Source organism: Stegastes partitus, unplaced genomic scaffold, assembly GCF_000690725.1.
Source record: "Stegastes partitus isolate 25-593 unplaced genomic scaffold, Stegastes_partitus-1.0.2 Scaffold327, whole genome shotgun sequence".
Taxonomy (NCBI): Eukaryota; Metazoa; Chordata; class Actinopteri; family Pomacentridae; genus Stegastes; species Stegastes partitus.
The window spans coordinates 89,823-117,283 of record NW_007578058.1 but is presented as its reverse complement, the minus strand read 5'-3'; the positions used below and the strand labels follow the sequence as shown (position 1 = coordinate 117,283).

At 43.8% G+C, this 27,461-nt stretch overlaps 1 protein-coding gene across 2 annotated transcripts in view; it reads right to left on the bottom strand.

Annotated features, from left to right (window-relative positions):
• The window catches only part of coro7 (coronin 7), a 104,485-nt gene that overhangs the window by 75,885 nt on the left and 1,139 nt on the right, over positions 1–27,461 (bottom strand). For both annotated transcript variants that reach the window (XM_008283777.1, XM_008283778.1), the window contains exons 2-7: positions 26,669–26,765; positions 25,328–25,408; positions 25,139–25,209; positions 24,219–24,405; positions 23,120–23,196; positions 19,536–19,586 (exon numbers count right to left, since the gene is read on the bottom strand). In XM_008283777.1, the coding sequence (XP_008281999.1) occupies positions 19,536–19,586; positions 23,120–23,196; positions 24,219–24,405; positions 25,139–25,209; positions 25,328–25,408; positions 26,669–26,765 (564 nt within the window). The remainder of the gene's footprint in view (positions 1–19,535; positions 19,587–23,119; positions 23,197–24,218; positions 24,406–25,138; positions 25,210–25,327; positions 25,409–26,668; positions 26,766–27,461) is intronic.

The window sequence follows — 27,461 nt, the reverse complement described above, 5'->3', positions numbered from 1 at the left end:
CTGGAGGAAGAGCAGGTTGGATGTTCAACCAGTTCAGCTCCTCCCAATGTCCATGTACCCAAGTGTCCTTGGGCAAGACACTGAACCCCAAGTTGCTCCTGAAGGCAGACAGCCATCCATGTGTGAGTGTGTAAATGCACTTTTTAAAGCTCTACAGTAAAAAAAAAAAAAAAGTGCAACATTAGTGCGGTCCATTTACCGTTCCAAAAACGTTTGACTTCTCCACAAAAAGTAAAGTTCAGGCCAAGACTCCTGTGCTGGAACCGTCTCTGTCAGTGAAATAGAATAAACTATAAATCTTCAGCAACTGCTCGTTGGCCACACTGGTGGTTCAAACTGAATTTTTCGTGCTCAGCTATGAAGGGACTCGACGTTGCTTCATGTGCACTTCTACTCCTGCACCTCTCTGAGGGATGATATGTCTTTCTCCATACCACTGTTTTATCTGACACCATCTGCGAGTTGTACACATGTTTTCTGGCTCCTGCTGTGCTCCCATAAAGCTTTATCCACTAAGAGGGTTTACAAAACACTACTGACCTGGCTCTCAAACACGTCCCTGAGGTAACACTACCAAAGCACTGACAGAGTTGATAATAAGTCCTGGATTGAATAAACACTTGAGTCGTTTTTCAGCCTGCAGTCAGCTGGTAAGCTTCATGCAGGTAACCAAGCTCATATTTGCCTTGATAAGTCCTTTCTAGTGAGTCAGTTGAAAAATAGCCAGAGAGGTTCAGAGTAAACTCAGACTTGCAAAAAGGCGATAGATCAGAGAAACAGCGAGGGAAGGCTGCAGCTAGTGCGCTATAAACAGACATGGAGAGGATTCATTGCCACTGAGCTGTTCATCAGCAGCACAACTGGCTGATTTCCTTCCAGGGGCAACACAAAGGCCTGGCATTCTGACCAAACTCGGAGCAAGTCGAGCTCAGACTATTTTAAACCGCTGAATGGAGATGCATGTGCTTTCTGATTCGTATTTTTGGCAAACAGCGTGACATTCCAGTTATGTTCACACTGCACACACGAGTAAACAGCATAGATTCGGCATCATCACGTCTTTGCCATATTCAGTCACAGTGAAGCACGGCCGAGCGCCAGATGAGTTTGTCTGAGTCTGATGTCTACACTTCCCGAAGCATCGTCGGTATTACTCTGTAACCAGCAGGAAAGCAGAGTCATAAGATATAAAGTTAGAAGGTCTGAGCCTGTACTGGAGCAGAGCAGAGCTTCGAACTGAAGGCTGCAAACTGGGATTATATTCAGCAAATACTTTGTCTGAATTTCAAAATCGACTACGTTTTTCCCTTCTGTACATACTATTATGTACTATATTTTAATTAGATGTGCAGTATTTCATTTCATGTTCTAACTGCTCTATTCTAACTACTTATTTTATCCCAGAAATGTAATGTTTTATTTGCTATTCTACTTTGTAGTCACTGCATTTTTTTATGTTGTCATTTTGTTCAGTTTTTTTTCCTTTGGGATTAAGAAAGTTTTATCTCAACTTATCAGAAACCTGTTAGCAATTTAATCAATAGCTGGTGACATATTTCAAAGTCAGGAAAAGTCAGGAGCTCCCAACAGTTATTAGGATTCATCATGGAGGGATGAATGTCTGCACAAAATCTAGAGTTGTTGAGACGTTTCCAGACAATCCCAACAGCCACACGCAGGGGCAATAAAAACAATTAGGGCTGTGCACGCCCACACTAACCTCTGTCCTCCTTTTAGACTCGACTACAGAGTGGGGAAGACAAAAAGACAAATTTCCTCTTCGGGGGATCAATAAAAAAACCTCACTAAAAATATATCACCTTTCTGTGAACCCGCTCTGGAGCAGAAATGCTTAGTTTTGCCATTACAGCATCCCTCAGGCCTTCGGTGCAGCCAGCCAGCAGGCAAATAAACCGGCCTGTGCAGACATCACACATGCTCCATACATCACACCGCCATGAGGTCACCTTCCACCGGATCTGGAGGCACGTGCAGCTCCGAGCTTTAATGAAGATGTCATCAGTCAGTTGAGGATTAGGGGTTCGTGCTGGGCCTGCATTCACCGTTTCCCAATAAACAGTGTTTGAGCTGAAGGAAGCGTAACGCTGCTAACCCCGGGGCAGCCAGAGGACGCAACATCTGGACCCTGAGAGTGCGTAGAAATGTGGCCAAACAGTATCTCTCCTCTGCAGCCATAAATTCAAGTCAGATCCCATCCACCTACAGCCCCCCGCTCGCTGCTAAACCTCACCGACATGCAACAAATCGATCACGACACACTTGAAAACGGGAAGAGAGCGAGAGAGGGGGATGGAGAGGAAGAAAAAAAAAAAAAGAATAAGACTAATGTTTTCCTTAGCAGCCAAACAAAGGATGGAATCGCACAGAAGGACAGAAAAAAATAGAAGCAAGAAATGGTTTATGGCTTGACAAAATACGCACAAGAGGTGTAGAGAATCTCTTACACCTGCTCGGATGACTGGCTCACGTACACAGCAAAGGAAGTCGAGGAAATGACATCACATCTGGGAAAAGAATATTAGCAGCACAGGTGTCGGCATCAGAATGTGGGAAAATACTTATGATGATAAAGAGGGAATGCTGGAGGAGAGTAAAAAAGAAACGATGAGGCCGTGCAAATCAAACTCAATTGACACCAGACAAGAGTTGACGCGGAGGTTAAACACTTTGCAGGCTGCGATGTCGACGCAGGAAAGTGCCAGTCAGCAGTCTGGATAATTACAGTTTTATGGGTCTATTAAATATCCTCTCTCAATATAAACAAACGAGGATCAGTCCATCTCCTTCTGTCCTGCTATCACAGATATTTAACTTGTGAACTTGGACAGACGGCGCGCACATCTGTGTCACTCGCTGAGAATGTTGATTCACCCACCAGGACGAATATCAGGTGTCTGTGTGCACATATGGGAGCCATCGCAATCTCTGCATCTCTATCTGTCTCACCGCCTCTCTGTTGTCCCTCTTTCACTACTCTCAGTGGGGGTGTAAGTATTTCACAAGCAGTGGCAGTGATGCAGATATTAAATTAGTGTGCTGGATGATGGAGGGCTTGTTTTCATGACTTGGCATCCTTCAGTCAGATAAAGTGTGTTTAGCGTTGGGAGGTGTCAGTCACACGCTGCTTCTCTCAAACGCTCAAACTAGTCTCTGATGATAAAACAATGTGGGTCAGCTGGTCCAAAAATCCCTCTTTAACTCGTTATATTACATTTCAATCAACCTTTATTTAAACTCAAAGCTGACTGAGGTACACTAAAACCATTTCTATAAACACCAAAGTGTAAAAATATCATAGAAAGCCAAGCTAGCTTCCCTGAGCAGAGTTTAATAGACAACGCCACGTTACATCTCTTCAACTTGCTCCTCATCTTCTCTCCTTTGCATCTTTCCACTCTGCTCAAAGAAGTATCATTCTTTTTCTTTCCCTTTCTCTAATCAATAACTCTCGCCTCGTAGCTTTCATCAACCCTGAAACAGACACCCTCTTTTCATGTCAGGCTAATTAGTCTTTCCTGCAATTACTTGGTTTTCTTCATCCTGTTCTGTCTTCATGGCCCATTTGTGTTGTGTTTTTAAAGTCCAGACTCTCTATCTTGAATGTATTTTTGACTCTGCAGAAGCTTCTGGAAATAGGACAGAGAAGGGGGTCAGAAGAAGAGAACTGGGGGTGGAAGATGGAAATCAAACCAGCCATTTTATGCTTTCATTTCCTCTGCCGCCTACCGCCACTTTTTCTCTGTTAATTGGAACCATATTACATTTCGTTCATTTCTACAGAAAGTCCAGAAGCCGCAAACCATTTTCTTTTTTTCCCTTTTCTCTCCATACTTATTTATCTGCTCGCTCCCTTCCTGAAGATGAAAACGAATGTCCGGGTCAGAAGCTGGACAGTGAGTGCAATCTGCAGCTGCAATAGCAGGAGTCCAAGACATGATCCTCTGACACGTGAAGGTCATGCGTCCCAATCTCACCATGCACACGTGATAATTAAAACTTTTTCTGCTTTTTGCTTTGCTTGCAGATAGATGCAGCGGAACACTGCTGAGCATTTGAACTATGTGCACAAACTAAACACAGACAAACAGCCACTTCTACCAAACTGCAAGTCAAACTCTGAGTTGAGCATGACTCCTATTGAGTCAGCTCACTGTTACTACCATCATCCTTTTTTTTTTTTTTTTATCTTCGCTTCGCCTGCAGTCATTCTTTCCCTTGTTCATTTCCTTTTGTGTCAGCAAATATAAAGCACTGTGGAGTAAAAGCTAAGTGAGACGTGAGCCAACAGGACAATGAGCACAGCTATGGAGCCAAGTCGACTCTGCAGACACCAGGCAGGACCTGCAGCCCCTAAGGAGGGTCTGCAGACTAGTTATATACAGCATCCAGCTAGAATGGATATGCACAAGCCTTTTCTCTGGCCCAGTTTTTCTTTTATTCCTGTCCTCTTCCTTTTAGCCTTAATGGGAACAAGTGTGGAAAGTGTGAGATGGGATACAGCAATGAGTAAAAAAAAAAAATGGTAAAAATGAATCATGAGGAAAAGAAAAATCCTTACACAAGGCACATCAATCTTTGAGGGAATTTCCTCAGTTTCATCCTACACACTCCCCACATACTACATGTGTATCATATATCCTACATGTGCTGTATTATGAGGTGGCAGGTGTGCTGCTGTCATGTATGTTGTTCTGGGTTTGCTTTTCGTTTCAGGGGGGGAAAGTGAAAGCCACACACTATTTTCACATTTCAGAAGCTGAAACTTTAGAATCTTTGGAATTTTTCTTGAATAATCATCAGAATATTTAAAGATTAATTTTACACCCAGGAACTACAAATTTATACTTAAATCTATTGACTATTAATTAGTAAATCCTCTGTATCAATAACTGCACATCCAGGCAGCATGATGGGAGTTTGCTTCATCTACTGACTGCCTGTGTGCAGGAAAAATACCGGGCAAAGGAAATCAGTCAAATCTATGGAAAAATAAATCACTGGGCAAACAGAAAGAAAAAAGGGGGTTAGCAAGCTATCGGTTCCATTTTGCATTGCTAACTGAACTGAAAAAGAAGAAAATGTTGGCAAGAAAAAGCCAAAAAAAATGCAGTGAAAGAGAAGCAAAGAGCAACAACACAGGTTAGAGAGATGACCTGAGGTTGACTCTGAGTGAAAGACGTGTGGTTTGTCCACAAATAGCCAAAAATGCAGGCAGGAATACTGGAGGCTGTACGTATAAATTGTGTAGCTGCAGTATAGGAAGCTTCACTTTCTCAGCGGTGTAGGCTTTCTACAGCTGGCTCTCTGCGTTCGGTACCTCCACTGCAGCCTCTATTCCATCAGCACCAGTTAAATCCATCCAGATGGCCTCGAGGAAAAGATGATGCAAATCAGTACTCTAAAGTAAATGAAGAATATTTCCAACATTTTCTTTCCCAGTTGTACAACTACAATAATATGAATGTAAAGACACAGAATAAACCCTTAAACTCCACAACCTTGATATATGTAAATACAATGCTAAACAAATTTACTCGACCACCACCCGATGTAAGGTTTATGCCACAGCTGCCCTAAATTAGCAGCATTGGTTATTATTCATTTCTTATGTTTCTGTGATGGTTAATACACCAGAATGTAGAAGCTCTTCAATCCAAATTATATTTTTAGTGCTAAAATATAATAATAATTATTATTATTGTTATCCATTAATTTTCAAATTAACTGTTTTACAAAAAAAAGAAATAGTTAAGCACTTTGTTATTTCTTGATTAAGATGTCAAAGATTAGTTATTTACTTGCATTCCTGAACAGAAAATGTAGTTTTAGTGGTTGAATGTGATGCTCGATTCATTTCTCAGAGAAGCCCAGTGGCTCAGATTTGGGTATTAAAAGGTGAATTCAGTTTTAAATTCCTCATTCCTGTTCAAAATGCTAAAACATGGAGAGCTGAGTGTGAATTAAGCGGCGTACATTTGTTCATAACAATGATATATATTAATCCCATGGCTGACCTTTTCCTAAATCTAACCAAGCGGTTTCTAAACTCAACCAAGTGGAGGTGAAAATATGTGCTTCCTCCTGGAGGTAAATGTACAGTCGTCCTCAAATGTGTTCATCCCCTTCCATTAAAGAAAAGGCAAAATTCACAACAGCTACTCAAATAACTACAAACTGAAAAAAAGTAATAATAAATAAAAAATTGCTAAATTATAATTTGGTGAAATAAGACGTTGTTTTTGAGTTGTGGTTGAAAAGAATCAGTTAAAAAAAAAAAAAAAACTGAACTGGACCAATGAGAGGCCTTTGCTGATGAGCAGTGGTCCAGAATACCTGTCAACAGGTGCACAAGTCTGACTGAGAGTTACAGGAAACACCTGATGGCAGTGATTGGCTCAGAGGGTTGTTCAGCTACATATGAGTGTACGGGTCCTATCAGGCTGGTTTGCTTCAGGGTTTTTTTTGTTTGTTTGTTTGTTTTCAAATATTTCTGTTGAACCACAATTTAAAAGCAATGTCATGATTTTTTATTTATTATTCCTTTTGTCAGCCTCTTCTCTTTATTAATGGGAGGGTATGAATACATTTGAGGACGACTGCACCACCTCAGCAGATGCTCCAATGGTCCATATCAGGAGAACAAATGGTCTCCATTCATAGAATAACTTTTCAACTACGCTAAGTTCTACGTAGCACTTTACGTTGTGTCTCTTACTCTCCTGTTGCGCAGCAGTGAAGCAGAGCAGCTATGAGGACATTTGATGCATGAAGCGCTGCAGCCTGAACCTCCAACCTGCTCCACCACTTGAGTTTCAATCTTCTAATGAGCATCCAAACAACAGATCCAAGGATCACTTTGTATTTTACTACAGACAAAGTCTTCTGCCTAAAAATGTGACTGATGTGACATAAATACTCTCAGAGCGTTCACAAACAGCTGTACTTAAACCAGTGGTGTAAAAAGTCAGTTATTCTCAGTAAACATTCCTGGATCACACATTAGGACGTCATACAATGTTTCATAAACTTAAATTCGACATTTTTTTATAACTTGCATTGTGATGGTCTTTGCCACTTGAACAAATGCGTTCAGGAGCCACTCTAAGCGAAATGAAGCTCTGATGTGGTAGTAAGACGGTGATTATTGAGCCACAGTGCTAATTGGACCATGCAGCTGCAGCCAGAAACCTAACAGTGGCAGCTGTGGTCACTCTGGAGAAAACAGGTTGGACCGAACCGTCGCACAGTGGCACCGGTGGCACCGATCCCTCATGAGAACGAGCACCACACAGTCAGTCGGTTCCTGGAACTAACATGATTAACGGGACCACTCAGTCCAAAAGCAGCACTAGCCAGCCAGAGGAGATTTCAAATGCATGTTTGGTGATCTCCAGGGTTTTTGATGGTTGCTGTGGTTGAGGTTCAAGCAATGAATATTCTAGAGATGCACTTAGTGGCTTGGTCCTTTAAATCCAAGCAGAGATCCACGGGGCAGGATGGGGCACTAATGACAGAGGAAGGCACGGAGCAGCTGACGACAGCAAGAACTCCAAACACCCGGGGCTGATGAGAATCTGCTCGCCAGACCTGCTCTGCTGAAGACAAAGAGATGATTCTTTGGACGGGGGCGTCGTGTGGAGACAGGAGCACCGACACCGCTAATCCTGCCCACGCTGCTGGAGACACCGAGCAGCCGGACCAGCCTCCTGGTGCCTGCTGTCACTTGTGGCTCTTTCGGTTGGTCGGTGTTACTCCCTCCCTGAAACCACATCTGAGCAGCTTCACATCTTCAAAGTTCCCCCACGCATTTGTGTAGAAGCCTGAGTTGTGAACAGTGGGATTCGATCAGGAGGCACATCTGTGCGAGGCATGTCGTGTTAATGTCTGTGTCATTTATGTGTAATCATTGAATCCTTTATCCTGTGTGAATACTGGAGGCTGTTTCTGTCTTTAACTACTATTTGTTTGCTGCAATCAGAGTTAGATATTGAACCCAGGACTTAATGGAATTAAATTTAATGTGATTATAATCACAGCCGCAGGTACAATGAGATGAAGCAGGTGTATAAATTTATGTCTTTTCAACACTGAGTATCGCTTGAGAGTCCACAGCTCTGGTTCTGACCCGACATACCATACAGGGCTCAGGGTGGAGCGAAGTGACAGCTTGATTAATTTCCTCACCTTCACTGTGCTAACAAACAGCTCAGTCTCCTGCTGCTCTACAGAGAACTCACGGCTACAACAGACCGGCTAACGCTGACTTTACACTCGGGGAGAACTTCTATTTAGTTCTTGCATGAAACCACAAATTACAGCAGAACCTGTTGTCTTAAGAAGCTCAATTAGTAAAAGATGACCTAAGTTGGCTTTTGTTGGAAAAGGATGTGGCATTAAAAGACATGTGCGAGCCAGATTTCAGGGCCCCCTATGTTCAACGCTTTCCACTTTTAGGAACTCATAAGAACACTGCTCATTTTCTTTGGCCTCAGAGAAGAAAAACATTGAGCACTGATGCAGGTATGCACACCTGCGTCCCGTCCTCCCAACCTGAGGTACGTGAGGTTCAGTGCATTCTTTAAGACGCTGCGGAGGAACTGTTTTCATGAGGCTGTCTGAACTGAACCTTTGAACTCTGCCTTCTACACCATTCGCCGCTGCAGTGTGGTTTAAAGCAAGAATCGCTTAGAAACAAACTGCTGCAAACATGGTGACACCGCTGCCCGACTGCACCGCACGAGATCCAAACATCCCCAAACACACATCACATCCACTTCAGGGGTTATTACATGCAACGGACTCCCTCATGAGTGCTTAGTTCTTGTCTATTCAATTAAGATTATTTCTAATTGTATAATCAGCGTGTTTATTTTTGCACAATATAATGACTTAGATGTTACATTAAGCAAGAACATGGCAGAGAATTGGAGTTAAATTCTGGGAACTGCTGAAAGAATTTTGTCTATTCAACAAAACTGCTAAAATGATGGCTGCTTGGTGAATGTTTGCAGACCAAATCAGATACCAGGTGTTACACAGCGATTAACTGGTGTAAACTAATCAGCGTCTGTCGGGACTTTTTGCAGGACATGTATTCCAACATGGCTTTGTATGCTGTAGATACAAAAAATGAGCTGCTGATAGAAAGCAGCAAGTTGCATGCACATGTCTTTCTGAGCGTTCTGATCACCACAGCGAGTTAGCTCACTTTTAAGGGTGAATGTTACAGTCATCTGCCCTAAAACTCTCACCTCTCTCATGCAGCACCACTGTCCGACCTCTCAGCTAACCGCAAACAGGATTCAGCCGGCATATGGAGAAAATATCACCGGTCAAACTCAGGTGGGCTCAGCTCAGATGGAGCCCAAGCTGCCCTTTATGCCCCTCTGAGGTTGGGCTCAGTATCCTCTCAGGTCCGACTGTACCACATATGGATGTACATCTAGGAACTATTCACCACTCGGCTAAATGTCGAAGTCTGCACTCGCTGCAAACAATGAGACTAACAACAACCCTAATCCTAGATCCAATTCACACACAAACAGCACCTGCTGCCTCCAGCTACTTTCAAGCCCCAAAACCACACTAAACAAAAGAAACACAGTAAGTAACCATTGATTAAACAACACAGAGCAGAGAAGATCAACAACAAGCCAATTGACACCTCATTGTGCTGTTCGAGCTGGAAGAGCACCAAGAAAAGGCTCCTTTTTTTCTGCTGCAACAGCCCCAGGAGCTGCAGGCTCTCGCCAAAGTTAAACCAAAGACAGAGACGCAATTTGCTGTTTTAAATTAAATGAATCATGCATGCACAAAGCAGTGCAGTGGGCGATTAAAGCCACATTGCAGTTCTTGAAAACTGAAGCAGCGATAAAGAGGGCGAACTGAGGTGAAGTCACATGGAAGCTCGTGAGATTCTGAAACTCTGCTGATTTGGAAGTGCTGATGTCAGTGCAATGATTCATTTCTCATATTAAATCAGTCAGGAGCCTTTCAATCCCGTTTGAAAATAATGACGGAAACTTCCCAAAACAAGTGGTTCCCTTGTGAACCACGCTCATTTATCAAGTAATGATCATTTCATTACAGAATCTTTCTTCCTTGCTTTTCCTTTTTTTCATCATTAAATAAAAGAAAGTATAGATTCAGACAACAGGCAGCTGAAGAAGATCTTAATTTTCATGGTGCTGCATCTTCATTCTCAGGAAGCAGTGGGAGAAAGAGGAATCATCTTCCATTTTTGGCTCCAGGTGTGACCCACATGTGAGCGGAGGCTTTAATTAGTTGGAAAATAAGAGTCCCAGAGAAGCCAGCACACTAATGAGGCCTCCGCTCACAAACAACAGACACATGTGAGCAAAGAGCTCCGATGCTGCCAGCTGGCATCGACTCTTGCCCTCTTTCCTCTGAAAAAACACTTCACCACGACCCCCAGAGCACACACCCACCAAACAAACCCTGTTCATTAGTTGACGCAGCTAAAACCTGAAAATCCTCCACTCTTTCACCGCTGGACTTCAACCCAACATTCAATAAGCCATCGTCCTGTTCATACAGAATCTAAACAAGCGATTGAACCAAACCCAAGGCAACATTATTGCTGAGCTTAGAAAGAAAATAAGTGCATAGTTACTGTAAGACAAAATAACTAAGTATTGTTGGATGGATCGTAACTGAGACAGATTCCATCCAGAGCAGAAAATGGAATATTCAACTTCAAGCCACTGGTTTGCTGAGCTGTCCCCTCATTAGGAAACCGTCTCTTTAGTTTTTGCCAGATTCTCTGAAACTAACGAAGACCGGCAGTGGGGCGGCAGCCAGTAACACTGGGAGCTGAGACAGAAGAAAACAAGGGGGCACAACATCTGGGCTGAGTTAACCACTGGATAGAAGCAGGTCCTGAACCCAGCAGGTCTGATGGAGGCGGATACAGCACAGGATCCTGAGTGTGTTCTGAGAGATGGCAAGCATTCACCAAAACACAAACCTGACGAGACACGTGCAAAGTAATGGCAAAAATGATCTGAGGCATGTTCTAAAATATAATAATACATCATATAGTGTTAATAACAACACATGCATTCTGACGTAGCATGATGAATGCTGCACAGTCCAGCACTTCTTACACAGGAAGTCAAAGCTCACAGTTATTACACCGATTGGCCCATTAATTTAATTTATCTCACAATTCTTCCCAAGCGTCTTTTCTCTGCATCTTGACCTGAGATTCCTACGAGCAGCAGAGGATGTGCCGCTACTAAGAGTCCAAATGAAAAACACGTCTCTCGCTGTAAATATTTGTACAGTCTGGATATCTGTTATGTTGCACTAAACTGTCACACATTCACCGGGAAGACGAACAGGCTATGAGGAGAATGCGATTGTGTACACAGGAATACTTCTGATATGATGTGTTTACATTCGGAAGGAGAAATTGGTGTCGAACACATATTTAGCAGTGAAAACCTGTGTTTAATGGTGCACGAAACACTGGCCATTAAATCACTTTTAACAACTTTTTTTTTTTTCCCCCGCAAATGGTCTCGTTCCAGTCACGATCAGCTATACTGGCTGCATTGACAAATACTTTTTAAACACAGAAGCATTTCTGGCTTGGTTTAAGGGTAAACTATGCAGCCTGTGTAGCTGGAATGTGGAGCTCAGCGTTGAGTAAGTCTATGACATATTCTTGGAATAAGCTCCCGTTCTTTATAGTCATTATATTTCACATTTCACAATGTTGACTCCGTATCCCTGTGGTGCTACTATTAGACATTCTCCAAACTCTAAATAAGCTTCATTCTGCGGGAAGCAGCAAAATTTAATTCTCTGGCAAGCAGAGACCATCTGCAAGAAGAGATAATTCGATGGTAGAAATGAATACTGAGCATTTCTGAGAACAACTAGGAAATTTCAACAACTGACACACAATAATAATATTAATAATAATAATAATAATAATAATAATAATGATAACAGATCTGTCTTTGCACTCGGCTCCACATCCTGGATTTAAAGCAATGGCTTCGAGTTGAGCACAACCTATTTATTTAAATGATAATTATATATTTTTTGGACATTGTTTCTGTGATTAGACGGTGAAGATGAGACAGAAAATGTGGAGAAAGTGAATATTTGATGGCATGTGGATCCATGTCAGGCATTCAGCTGCTATGTTAGATCGATTATGATATTTAGAAGTTTAATAAAAAGTCATGTAACAGTGTAATTAATGATTTATAGGAAAAATAGCAAAAGAAAAACATTCTTGTCAGAAGTTTAACTAAATATTTGTCTTAAAAAGGGGAGTTTAACAGTTGAATATCAATCTTGTAAAATGTAGGGTTTGGTTTTTCACAGGAAATTACATCATTATAATATTTAATAATGCATTTATTTATTGAGCACTTTTCAAGGTACTCAGAGACTCTTGATATCAGGTCAGGATTGTTTCACACAACTAATAAAAATGAGGCAAAAATATGCAAAACCTGAATTAAAAATGAGAATTTTATCTGCTGATAAGGACCATGTGATATGACTTTAGGTGTTTTGTCATCTGGATAAGGATGAACTATGAAAGTCAGCTTCTAGTCAGTGTGGAAAAGAAGCTCTGCAGGTGCTGAATGCTCCAGAATGGAAACTCCATAAACCTGGAGGTGAGATTGATGACTCGAATTAGAAAACTAGAGTTCCACACATATCAAACTTAGAACGAACACCAACTTTGACAGCTTCAGCTACAGATATCAGCTGGAACCTGCAGGACACCCACACCTGGCAAGAAGAAGAAGAAAATGCACTTTAAAGAGTTAATTCCCTCTTGGGCCTTATTTCTTTCACATGGAGTTACACAAGAGGATAGAAAAGAGCATCAAAGCGACCAAACGCAGAAACAAAAGAGTGAAGTTGATCTACTCCACGTCATCCGAGTGGATGTTTCTGTTCATGGCCGTCCCTGTGGGTCCACATCAGGATACAAACTCAACTGTTTTACTGCAGTCAAAGAGCTTCATTGTGTTGCCTGCCAGAGTCCACACTCAGTCTGAGCTCTCCATGCCTGCCTGTTGTTTATTCTGCATGTAATGAGAAATCTGAGCACACACACACCTACACACACACACACACACACACTTTTCCGATTACAAGAATTCAAAGACACATAGAAAAGAAGGAACACAAATGCAGTTTATTGTTGCTGTAATGAGGAACACAAGACGGGAGACAAACACCTTTCAGGCAGTTCAGTCTGTCTAATTTATGGCAGAATTTAAGAGATGGTACAGCACTGAAACCACCAGCTTTTCCTTGGCCCTGCCCAGCGTTCCCTCCTCAAGTCCAAACCCATTCCAGCCCATGGTCCTCTCTAATTTCACCCCGAGCAGCAGAAGCTTGGACTGAAAACGAGGAATCTGGCCCCCAAGTCCAGCAAACTATTCCCTTTTCCTGTCTCCCTCCTCTTCCAGCGACCACAGATCGACAACTCAACGGCCAGCGCCGGCCCAAAACTATGAGGGGTATTTTCAGCACTGTAATTTGAAACACACATGGTACACTCACAGCCACACACTCGCATACAGAACCGCACACTCAGCAAATACACAGACTCTGGGGATACATCAAAAGATGCAACACACCAGGAGAGCGGACAGGAGACACAAGTGCCCACAGAGGCACGTGTCTCCTTCAGGTCAGCTCGAGTCTGTCGAGTCCTGCAGCTCAGTGCGGGGAGCCTTGTGAAAACAGGAGGCCAGCGGAGGGACGCGATGGTAGGAGGCAGGACCAGGAATAGCCAAGAGGGTAAAAAGAGCAGTTTCTGTTTGGTGCTTTATGATTCACCACTTTGCCATTCTTACACTGTGTCATTAAACTCTGTAAAAACACATCTCAGGTTTTAATCGTCACTGACAGCTTAGTGTCACTGACACAAATGTTTTCTTAATATGCACTTGTTTGGCAATTTAATATTTGAAATCTATTTCTAACTCTTAAACCAACAAACACGTTGGGGGACATAAGAGACATTCATTCATTTGTACGCAAAAAGAGAAATTTAGGCAAAACAGATGAAACTAAATTCCAACCTGAAGCAACCAACCGGACGCCTCATGTACGACACACTCCTCACTCGTGTACCAGCTACCTAAATACAACCAGTCAGTATGCCTGTGCACCGACATACACACCAGCACTGATTACAGATGCAGTATATACTGCTCTCTCTGTCCAAGACCTTAATTACCCTGTGCAGCCTTATTTCCCATAAATACAGCAGAAGCAGGGCTGTAATTATGGCCTATATTTACCCCACCTGGCTAGAGGAGAACCCAGTTCAGCACTGGCCGCAGGGATGAGCCAGCCCCGCTCAGCTGGCTACTCTGGGTGGAACCAGGGCACCAGTGGACCCACATGAGCCGTGTCCCAGCTCGGGGAGACCAAAGGTGCATTAAGGTGCAGGACTCGTCTTGTAAAAGTAATCCCAGTTGGGGGTGGACGATCTGACGATTTCATAGCATGTTAATTGTCCAAACTTTCCCACTCAGCCAGCACTATTATGCCTTTTGGACACATTTACAGACAGGAACCGAACTTTCAACATACAACAAGAGCAAAAACCAGTCGCAGAGATTTGTGAGTTGGGCCCTGAGTAAAAGAAACTGTGATCGTCTCCAGGCAACAAATCATGTGATCAAATGAGTTCAACTTAATCTGTGGAGAGAGTTATGATTCAGACCAGGGATTATGATTGTTACATGATCTTTGCCCACCACTACGTCCAAGTTCAGCAGCCTGCGTCTGCGTAAAGGCAACCAACAAACCGTAAATACTACACTGTAGTGATAAAATACATGATACGTCTACTGCTGCACTATTCACACCTCTAGCTGCTGACTGAAGCTGCTCATTCTGCTGGTTTTAGTTGAAATATCCAGAGTAGCATTCAACTGATATTTCCAGTGATTATTAACCAAAGAAATGCAAATACAACATGATTTTTTTTAATGTGGGTTTGCAGTACGATCTCAGCACACAGTGGATCATGACAAGGATGTGAGTCTTAGAGCTACGATGTGTTTAGAATTAGAACATATTTAAATTCTGATCTGCTTTCCTGAACCTCCAGTGACTAACAAACGGTGGGATGCGCCTTCACCACTGGACTGAAGCGCAGACACTGGCAGCAGGATTAAAAACATCTCATTGTCATTACAGTAAGCACACATTACATACAGAGCAACAGGTGTTGGTGCCGTCTGTCTTTATTCCCCACTTTGTGCATTACAGGGAAATTCAAACTCAAAATACGAGAAATTCATGCGGTAATGCTCTCCAGCTTTCTTGCGATATCCTTCCCCAAAAATACTTCAGAGAAGTGCTGTGGCTTCTCTTGATGAAGACAACTGACGGAGGCCAAACAGACCTCCCAGTGAGGTTACGAATTCAAATATTTTGGACATTTCTCTGCCCTTCTCTGTTTACTCTGTGGCCACACTGGCCTTTCCCTGCATCACATCACATCGGCAACAATAAACGCATCAAAATGTGAAGCAGAGAAAGTGCATGGACACGAACTCACATCAGGAAGTAACTAACCGTTTTCATGGAATCCTCCTTGAACCGCCGCACAATGTGAAATGTTGTGTTAGCTTATGTTTTATTGTGTTGAACAGCTTTGTGGGTCGCACTCTTCTACGCGTAGAGATCACAGCCCTCATCAGGTGTCAGTGTGTTCAGGATTCATCACCCACAGACTGTAACGCCTCCCTCAGCAGACGGAGCGCTAACAGGAGTGGTGGCGACGCATCTGAACGGCTTCAGGGTTCTGCTCTCTCTGCTCCAAATCAAAGCCTCTCCGAGCAGGACCGTGAATATTTGAGACACTGCGAGGCGACACGAAAGTAAAAGAACGCGCAACCAAAAAGGCAGGAGCAGCCCTGTAATAACTTTGATCTGTTTGGTTTGAGGTGAAGTCCTGTGCAGACTCACATCTGCCCGTCCTGGTCCTCTCCATGGCAGCGAGTCTGCAGGATTATTCAGGTTAAAGAGGAGAAAGAGGAGACAGACTGGGCTCAGTGACTAATGTCTGAAAGCACTTCTTTTTTTTTTACACCGCAGACCATTTTTAAATTGACAATAGCCATTAGTCTTTTCGCTGGCCTGAATTCTCAGTTTGAAAATAACACAGAAAAAAGATGGCTAAAGAAAGACTATAAGAAAACTGGATGCACAAAAGAAACAGACACAAAAACAAGCCCAACATCAGGCCTTCTTCCTTGTGGTTGCTTCCTATGATATGTGTTGTTTTGACGTATGATAACATTTGAATTTACACTAACGGACGACGAAGCATCTACCAAGAAGTTCCAAAACAGCAGATGTTTATCTGAAAAAGCGATAACTAAATTTGAGGAAATGATTGTGTTACTTCAATGGCAACACCATAGAGAGCAGCTTCTCTCACGTTAGTCCCCCACAGATGACAGCTGATGATCACTGCGTACATCAACCGACACTGCTGCCCCTCTGAAAAGAAGGCAATAAATTATAATACAATAGCTCCATCCTGGTAAAATCTAGGATAGAATTTCAAATCCTGCATCTCACATATAAAGCGCTTAACGACCAGCTCCGTCTTACTTTAAAAACCTTATCGCACCGCATCATCCTAACAGAGCCCTTCGCTCTCAGACTGCAGGTCTACTTGTGGTTCCCAGAGTTTCCAGAAGTAGAATGGGAGGCAGAGCCTTCAGTTATCAGCTCCTCTGTTGTGGAATCAGGTCACAGTTTGGGTTCTGGAGACAGATACCCCCTCTACTTTAAAGATTAGGCTTAAAACGTTCCTCTTTGATAAAGTTTATAGTTAGGGCTGGGCACTTTACTATGTTAAGCACTGTGAGATGGAATATGTTGTGAATCACGCTGTGTTATTAAAATTGAATATATTCAAAAAGAGCACTGTTGCCTCGCAGCAAGAAGGTCGCCGGTTCGCATCCCGGTGGGGGCACCGGGATCTTCCTGCGTGGAGTCTCCATGTTCTCCCCGTGCAGTGTGGGTTCTCTCTGGGTTCTCCGGCTTCCTCCCACAGTCCAGAAACATGTTGAGGTTAATTGGTGATTCTAAATTGTCCGTAGGTGTGAATGTGAGTGTGCTTGGTTGTCTGTCTCTAAGTGTAGCCCTGTGATAGACTGGTTACCTGTCCAGGTGAACCTGCCTTCACCCTGAGTCAGCTGGGATAGACTCCAGCCCCCCATGACCCTGGTGAGGATTAAACAGTGTATAGAGGATGGATGGATGGATGGATGGATGGATGGATGGATGGATGGATGGATGGACATTCAGAAAGTGCAGTCAGAACCCAGCTAGAGGCTACATGCAGATTTCACATACTGCTGACAGCTGAAAGGTGTAGGTGATAAACTGGTCACCTGTTCTGCTGATGATCTACTTCAATAAAAACCAGTGCAAGTCGTTGGAGAAGGTCATGAGGAAAAATGCAGCACACAGAGAATTTGTGTGATTATTTGTGGCCTGGAAGAGCAACAGTCTAGAACCAGAACTCGAGTGATTTTTACACAGAGTCGGTTAATGGGAGCCTGCGGTTGCATTTTTATCAAAATACACTCAAATTTTAACTCAGCTGCTGAGTCGCAAAATGTGAAAAACGTAGAATTCTAACAAGAAAGAAGAACGCGTGAAGTCAAAAGATGAGATTCTGATCAGTAAAAGTGAAAAGCTAAACCAGTCTTGTGAAGAATTTCTGGGTTTAAATCTGCTTCAGACCTTTGTGTTTAAACCTCCCCCCACATGCGATCTGCTGCTCTCCACTGTCATCTATCTAATGAGCTGAAAAATGCCAAAGTCTTGGCTGAAATGTCCCAGCGCAGCACATCTCCCCCACCAGTAACCACTGGGCTCTTACTGGAGACGCTGCTGGAGACAGACAGACGACCCGACTCTGATTCGGTCCAACTAATGAGACCCTCTGACTGCACTGAGTGATTTACTAGCAACTTCACGTCTTTTTTATTTGAGTTATTTCAAGGCATTCGTTAAACAGACTATGTAAAGTGGCCGAGGACATGGAAAAGCATTTTTTAAGGCAGTTTAAAGTTTAGAATGTGTGCTTGATGTCCACATCGCATGTCAGGAAACCTTTTGCAATGCACAAAATTCCAAAAGCAATGCGTTAACAGGCTAACATCAATAACACTGTGTTGCAAATACACAGCGCCGCGTACATATCTTCAAAATATAAATGTGAGACACAAAGCGAAGTGGCAGGTCGATGATGCTGAATGTGTGGGAATAACGAGGCTGATCGTTTGGGATGTTGGACCTCATCCTCGCCGAGTTATCATAGAAACACACCTTCACCCTCTGAAATGATCTCACATTTTGGATTTCCTGCTGATTTGTGGAATAAATATCTGACAAACAGGGAAGAGTCTTGTCAATATTAACTGCTTGACAGACTGCTGCCACTTTTGTTTTCCTGCGATTAAAACTTAGTTGGTGAAGAGTTTTTGTCAACTATCGTTAACCGAAAGGCAGAAGCACGCCACAAAGACAATAATCCATAAATTTGCTGGTTCCCTGCATCAGAAATCCCAAACAGCACCTCTTTCACAAAGATCTGAGAGGTTTCAAAGCACAGATACGAAGTCTACACAAGCACAGAGGTCATCCTCCGTCTCAGTGTCACACAGGATGATGTGCCTTCCAGGTACTTCTGTGAGCTCATATGTAATCTGCTGTGGCTTGCACTGTTTTTGCAGGATTCCTCGTATCCACAAGAGAGCCCGCGAGGCCGGCTGGGCATCGCCGTAATGAAACCGCCCTGGGAGGTCCACGGGGAAATGTGTGAGAATATTTGCCCTCCAGCAGCTTCTCATCACTGCCGCTCCACTTCCTGTTACTGAAACGGTCTGATTGGCTCAGACCTGGCTGTCACCGAGTTTCCCATTGGGTGGAGAAGTTCACCCTGTTTGGTGTGGGACGGTGACCGTGGGAAGAGGAGAGCGGCATCATGTACGACGCATCCATCAATCAGTGGCGAGTGAATCACAACATGTTCATCACCACGTTAGTCTGGAGCAAAAACTGCAGTGGAGTAAATGGTCATCGTTTTTCTCGTGTTAAAGACTGGTGGGATTTTTTTAGGAAGGCGACTTTCTATCATGTACTTAATGTCAACAAATACTGTGAGAGTTCCTCTGTGCCGTAGAGCTCCACAAAGACCGTAACAGCTCAGTGGCTTGCTGGCAGTCAGTGGGCTAACGGTAACTCTTCTCTCTCATCGTGTGCCTGTTCCAGCATGTTTGCAGTGTAACGCTGCGGCTCTGTGACATGTTTTTAAATCATTTTTCATCGAGCTCAATGGCACAGATGAATGATGCTGGTTAGTAAAGGCAGCTCATTGTTGGCTTTGCTTTTTTTCACAGTTTGTAGACAATAAGGAAAACGAAGCAAGTGTTTCAGAGCACAGCGTGGTGGAGGCTTTACTGGGGACTTACCTGAACAGGTGTCAGCTGGGCTCGGGGATCAAACACTCTCAGCATCTTGTCCTAACCAAGCATGACAAAAAGAAGAATGTGAATTTTTTTTTTTTTATATCAGAATACACGATATAGCATTTAACATAAATCAGCCCTGCATTAGTTGTATTTTCATTCTCAGTCCAGTGCAGCATCTGAAGTTGAGTCCCAATAATGTGAGACGTCTGACATACAGGAGAGGCCAAAGAGCATGTGCGAGGTCAGGATTTAACGTCCCCTCAAAGAAAATGGGAAAGGAATTAAAGGTTGTTTTTTTTTTTTCAGAGAACTGAAATATGAACGTCATGCATTGAAAGAATTAATAAAGAGTCCTGCACGGTCGTGTGACTCCCATAAAGAACAACACAAACTCTCAGAAGTTTCCCCGTTTATCAGCGTGATCTCATGGATTCATTGTTAGCGCTGACCTCCCCGCGGCCTCGTGTGCCTTGACCCCAGGCAGCGCAAACACATTCGGCATCAATCAGAGCAGCCAATCAGGGAGGCTCCGGCATGATTAGGAGGAAATGGGGCCTAATGGGATCCGGCTGTGACTGGGACATGCAGCCATGTCACTCAATACTGCTGAGCGACTGTGATCACATGCTGAGCTGATAGCAGGTAAATGTAGACGCGCAGAGGCCAAACACTTCAACATGTCAGAATGAATCTGGAGGCCGACTCTGACACAGTCAAAAACACACATATATTATAAATAAATACAGAGGGGCACTAAGCAGCAAGCAGAATATAAATACAAACATCACATGTCCAGCCTGTCTTATCCTCTCATGTTAAAACACACATCAGAGCATCAGCTTCTTCTCATCCTGCTCCTCTTAGCAATCAAAGTCGCCATTTATTTGGTATTCTTTAACTCGAATAGCAAACAGAGGTTTCGATCAATGCGCTGTCTCTTCATCCCGTCAGTGTGAGCGGAGCCCACCCACGAATATGATGCCCCTCGGCTCTATCTTCAGGCCTCTGTGACCTCTGGGACTAAACCAGAGGCTCAGGGAGTCGTGCAGGAACAACACACTCACAAACATACTTTCCCTCCTCGTGACCCATTGCCGAGAACCCACCTGCTGCAGAAATGTCAAAGTTTGGCAGAAATCGTCTCTGAGCTTGAAGTTATTTTTTTTGGAGAGCCAATTACTCCCTTTATTTAGGGATATGCAGAATATCTCCTTGTTTAATCAATTCACCATAAGATCAATTATGATCTTTGCAATTTCCCACACTCTGAGCTGATGGCCTATAAAATGTCTTATTCTGGGAGAAGATATGCGAAGATAATGTTTACTATGATGCAGGAAAAAAAAGAATCAAATTAATCGACTAATCATTGCAGCTCTAAAATTAGCCGTCATCCGAATGCATAATCCTGTTCAAGCGGCTCACATTTCAGGCCCCTGCCCATAAAAATCCCACGTTAGAAACACCCAACACATGCATGTTTACTGTGCACACACACAAACACACACTTGCCTGATTAAAGCTGCTGAATGTCCTCCTCGGTGTTGCAGTGCAAACACCAACATATGAGAGAGGAAACTATGTGACTGTACAAACACAGCGATGAGGAGCAGCTCACGTACAGATGTGTCCACCGACTAACCACACACACTCAAACAAGCAAACACCCTCTGAAGCCTCTGACAATAAGACATATAAACACACACACCATCTAAACTCATAAATGCACAGATGGAGGGCCCAGAAAGCTGTGTGTGTGTGTGTGTGTGTGTGTGTGTGTTTGTCTGTGTGCTAAGCCAGCTGCTGTTTAATCAAAGTGACGGAGCCTCATTCTCAAGCTGCTGTTAATGAGTTTTCACCGCCAGTCTGCTGCGCGCCACTTTCACATGTATGCAAACACACACTGATGCTGGGAATGTTCAGCCTCCCGTTCCCATGGTTACTGCCGTCACAGCCCTTACAGCGGTCTGACGGTGCAGGATCCTTTCCTCGAGTATTCCTTCACCATGGGAACTGTGGTGTGGAGCCCGGTTATAACGCGAGGCGGACCGTAAATCCAACGACACCTCAGGTCTAAATATCTCAGCAGCCGGACCTGCTCTCACTACCTGTGGATTTCATTCAGCTGAATGCCGCCTTTCTTTCTGCCAGAGTGTCATAAATATACATCTCTCCGGGTCCCAATGAGGCCTGTCATGATTGCTGCCCTTTGGGGTGGTGGTCCCTCCCCTTCATCCTCCCCCAGCCGCCCCAGTGTTTACCCTACGGAGGGCCCGGATTGGACCCACATGTTAGCAGGCCCCTGTTTGCTTTAATAAGCTGGATTGGAGAGATTGAAAGAGGCCTTTTGGTTAAATGACACCAGAATCCGACAGGGCAAGAACTGCGGAGGCCCCCCTTACACACACACACATAGACACACTAAAACACACACACACACAGATGGAGGGTCAGTCGCTCTGCTGAGGACGATTATTCTGTCAAGTTAATGCCATGATTTGGGTCTTATAATAATTTGTTCCTTGTCAGAGCAAAGACAAACACGGACGACTTGACCGACAGTCGGACCTGTTAAAGACGTGAATGCGCTATAATTATGTGTCAAGGGTTGTTTGGTCTTAAGCTCAAGTTAACTCATCATGCAGTTTCTGAAGTGCACGACAGAGGCCTCGTTTTCATGTCAATCAAACCACGTGTGGTTTCCGAAAAGATGGAAGTGCACAGAGGCGTTCGCTCGAGTGAACAACATGAGAGTTCAAACTGTGGAAAACAAGAGTTGTATTAACCTCCACTGATGAAAAGCAGCTGGAACATTCTACAAACCAAATATATTCATGAAACAATTCCACCTCGGCTCATAAAACCGCTCTTTCTCTGCCCCCACTCATTAACTCACACTGCCTCCCTCACACCTCTTCCTACAATATTAACAACCTCAAGAGTGGAAAGCACTTCGCCAAAAAGATGCACTTTCTCTCTGGAGAAACTAAATCAGCGTCCACCTCTACAGGACTCTGCAGTCATGCTGGTCAAAGAAGTGAAATGATGAGCAGAATTCAACTTTTAACAGAGAATGTGTTCATAGAGAGATGTGTGCTGGGCATCAGGTCAGAGGTCAGATTAGATTATCCTTCACATATGACCTTGTATTATTGTGAGTCCCTTAACTGCCAAGTTATTACATCTGATGCCTCCACAAGCATCATTATCACCATGTTAGAACTGACGATTACATGTTTTTTTTTGTCAAGACATTCCAAGTTTAAGTTTTTACCCTCTAAGGAATTGCTCACTAGCTCCTAATTCAATGAGTAATGTCATCCCCACCCTTCTTTATGAGCATCCCTTCTGTTGACAGTGTGATTAAATAGACCCCATATGCGCATTTAAGGAGCAGGGGTGTCCAACGTGAAGCCCGCGGCACTGAATGTGAGACACTGGCTGCATCTAGTGGTCCCAACCTGCAACTACAGCAACCACCTTGGATCCATGGTTCTGTAAAACGGTGAAGGGACTCAGACAAAATACAGATTTCCCTTTATCATGAGCTGTGCAGGTATATCTGTGCAGTGAGCCATCCTCACCTTGCAGGAGGAGGCCAGCAGGGAGCCGTCCTGCTTCCAGCTCAGACTCTGCACCAGGTCACCGTGCTGCTCCAGAGCTGCAGACACACAAACCATCGCTTAGAGAGGTAATAGAAGGAAACATACAATGCTCATGTTGAACAGGGACACAAAAAAACAATGAAAAAGAAAGCTGAAAGGTTTAGAAAAACAGGAAGCATGAAAACACAAACAATGAACAGAGTGACAGCACACGCAAGACAACAACACACAATCTGGAGGGTCACTGCAGGAAAATGCAGGAGTGAGATGAAGCCATCAATCAAGCACACACAGTTCAGAAAACACAACGATAAAAGTATGAATGATTTACACCAAAGGATGGATCATATGTCCTTCCATTTTAGCCATATGTGAGCGGTTAGGAGCATGACGCAGGGCCATAGGTGAGCACAGCACAGTGGGTGTGAACTGTTCAGTTTCACAACAACAGACAGATGAAGGGTGCTCTTGTTAGGACAGTTACACACAAAGTAGTCTGACAAGAGCTCAAACTGTAGACGAAAAAGAACCCAAACACACTCATTCACATTGTTTTCGTTCACATCTTGGTCCTTAATGAAAAGTAAACTATGGATGAGGGTGATGAAGGACGCTGTGGGGGAGCAGCTCATGAAAGTCTGATCAGCAGTGAGCAGCAGCAGCCAGCTGTCATGGATGGGCAGGAAGGAGCAGTGTTGGTGGAGGGGCGGGGGGGGCCAGAGGATAGGGACTATATCCTGAGGCCAGTCCGGGAGACTGGGACCAGGACTGCAAAACAAAACTTTACCTCTGCTGCTCCGGCACTTAGACAGAGCCACAGGGCTGCAAAACGTAGGCAGTGTCAGTCAGACAGTCTCCAACGAAAAAGTGCAACCAACCACTTCACTCCAAATATAAACTAATGTTACACACAGAAACAAAACATGGCACAACATGAACTGAAGACTAACTGACAGAGACTGAAATGTTAAATGTAAAGTGACAGTACATGATGTACAACAAAAGACTTCAATAACCGTCTTTCTGACGATCTGCGTTTTAATCTCAACTCTGAATGCACAGAAGCAGCTGTGGCTACCTGCCAGCGGTTCATCCTGGCGGCTGGTGTCCCAAATCAGAGGCGTCTTAGCAGTGCCGAGTGCCAGCAAGCCGGAGGAGGTCGGGTGGAAGAGCACCAGCTCCAGCCTGCCGTGGCCCGGATGCAGCGTCAGCTCTGGACTGCTGGGCTGCTGCTGCTCTGGATCACACAAACGCCACAGCTTCACCTGCATACAGAGAGCGTGAGACATGAAAACAGAAGCTTCTTTCTTCCCTTCATCTCTTACGCACACTTTTTTTCACTTTTTACCTCTTTACGCATTCTCTCATGTGCACATGATATGAAAAGTTTATGATCTGGAGCTTGACGATCAAAACAATATCACAATGTAATGTCGACCTCGAGTGATTTATGTCTCTGAATTCTGATACCACACAGAATAATTTGGGGTTTGTGCTCAGGTTTAGATTTCTAGCTGATGCTGACAGATCAGATTAAGACAGATAATATAGAAACATCTCTGGAGTCATAATTCACTATTATTTAACTGGCTCAGCGTAACCAGGTGGGTAAAACAATATGCACAGCTGGCACAAGATAAGAGCAGTGAAAGTGCTCTGCAGATCACTCGGGTGTCGGTCTGTGTGTGGCGATAGCTGCATGTGGTTACTCAGGTCTGCGAGGTAAACCGAGCTGCTGAGTCTAAAGATGCAGACCGACACTCAGCACATTCCAGGAGGTGAGGGCACCTGCGGCTGAGGACAATGTGCTGAGAGGAGTCTGCAGAGGGTTTAAATAACAAAAGCTGAGAAGGTTCATATTGCATCCAAAGCACTGCCAGGAACAACAAAGTCTGAACGGATGGAAAGTGAACTTCTGTGTACAGCAAGAAGACAAAGCAAGATTAAAGGAAGAAAGCGAATGAAGATCAGGAAGAAGCAGGACAATAAATAGCTCACTGTTTCATCTCCAGAGCATGTGGCCAGAAGACTCTCATCAAAAGGAGAAAAGTCCATATCAGTCACCAGATCTGACAGCGAGGAAGGAAAAATAATGGAAATTAGAAAACAGATCTGTGTTGCAGCTGACTTAATTTCATTTCTGGGCATATGCATTTCTCATTTGACAGAAGAACAAAGAAATACTACCTGAATGGCAGGAGATCTGGGTAACTGTCCATTGGCCATCTGAACCAGGTTTGACTGAAGACAGGCCCAGCATTCCTCCACCTGCACACACAGACAGCACACAGCAAATGTCAGGAGTCACACTTTGAAAATCTGCTCTCTGAGACTTTAATGTCCCACATCGTGCCACTTTTCAGCCACCTAAAGCCTCATATGTCCCCAGAATGTGTCCTTTAATCTGTCAGCTCAAAGTCCTGCAGTGATAGTTCATTACTCCCTGACTCCTGGTTTTGATTTGTTCTAAAGTGGCTGTTTCGGTGTCTGCAGCTTTACATGCAGCTGAGACTTCAGGAAGAAGACTCTCTCTGCATCTGGACTGACAGCCTGGAGCAGAAAGGTTGATCACCCCAACAGCCAACACAGACGTGAACGAATGTGTGTTGATAATTTTACATGGAAGCTTCACTGAATTCATGGCACATGTGACATTGTCAGTACAGGTGTGTTGTGAGATAATGACTGTGGTTGTAAAATCAGTAGTTCAGCCACAGAGCAACAACTTGGAAATGGCTCTCAACTGACTGCCCGTTAACATTTGCTCTTAATGTGCTGCGTTTCGCTGTTACTTTATCATATGTACATGAGAACAGCGTTACTGGGAAGTCCTCTGTATTATAACACAGTGTATGTGAGGCCAGAAAGCACGGCTACGGAGACAAACTGCAGCTGAAAGAGTCTTTATATTATTTTGCTTTACACCTCCAAGTTTTTAATAGATACAAAACACAATATAAATTGATTTTCACAATATGGGACCTTCTAAAGTGGGTCCTGGATTTCCACCCAGCTCAAAATGAACTGTTCATATCACAGCTGACTATGTTTCAAACAATAAAGCTTTGGTTTGGAAAAAAAAAAAAAGAAAATCCTTTTTGTTTAATTTTAAATTGATTGACCTCCATTGTCTGATTGAATTAAAATTGACTGAAACTGTAAAGAGTGGGAGTTTGCATGTTCTCCCCGTGCAGCGTGGGTTCTCTCCGGGTTCTCCGGCTTCCTCCCACACAGTCCAAAAAACATGCTGAGGTTAATTGGTGATTCTAAATTGTCCGTAGGTGTGAATGTGAGTGTGCTTGGTTGTCTGTCTCTCAGTGTAGCCCTGTGATAGACTGGCAACCTGTCCAGGGTGTCCCCTGCCTTCACCCTAAGTCAGCTGGGATAGACTCCAGCCCCCCATGCCCCCATGACCCTAGTGAGGATTAAGCGGTGTATAGAAAATGGATGGATGGATGGATGTAAAGAGTGATTACTATTATCTGCATAATGCAAACGTTTCTGCTGAACCACGTGTGAAGGCCTTACCAGCCTGCTCGGCGTTGAAAGCCACCAGCTTGGAGCTCGCTTTGATGTGGTTCCCCTGGCAGGAGAAGGAACCTGCACGAACACCGTGGATCCATTCCTGGATTCAAACACACAGAGACAGGAATCAGGGATCGTCGTGGAGGAAACAAGGGTTTGGTCATGCACATTGATAAGGAAAGCCAAAAAGAGCACAGCCAGCTCGCTCCACTGAAGAACCCTGTTTATTTGTTGCATAGCCTTCAGAAGCACACATGACCAAGTAGCTGTGAAACGGAGGGAAGAAAGTGAACAGTGCAGTAAACAGGAAGGATCCAGCTGAGAGGCACAAGTGTTGAGGAAGAGGAAGCTGCTCTGCACAGCAGCTCATAAAACCTCTTTCACAATGTTAACAACGACAGTGTGTCTGTACAGCAACTGCTGCTGAGCTGCTCCTCACAAGCTCAGGGCTGCAGACATTTGGCCTTCAGAGGGAACTTCACAGCTCCAACAGTTCAGCTGAGCAAAGATGCTTCACTGTTTCGTTTATACAACGAAAGTGGATATAAACTTCAGCAGAAGTACTTTTTCTAGACATTTTGGTCCAAACTGAAGTAGAACGCAGATCCCAAACTTTAATTTCTTCTGTTAATTATAATAATGACAGGTCACCATTATCTCTGCATAGCTCATCCACCTAACAATATGATTTCTCCTGAGCTAAACATTCAGGGACTTCTGACAGGTGCAACAGCTTGCTCTGTCAAAGCCTTTTCCGCATTCAGATAGTTGTAGATATTAAAGGTTTGTGGTACCT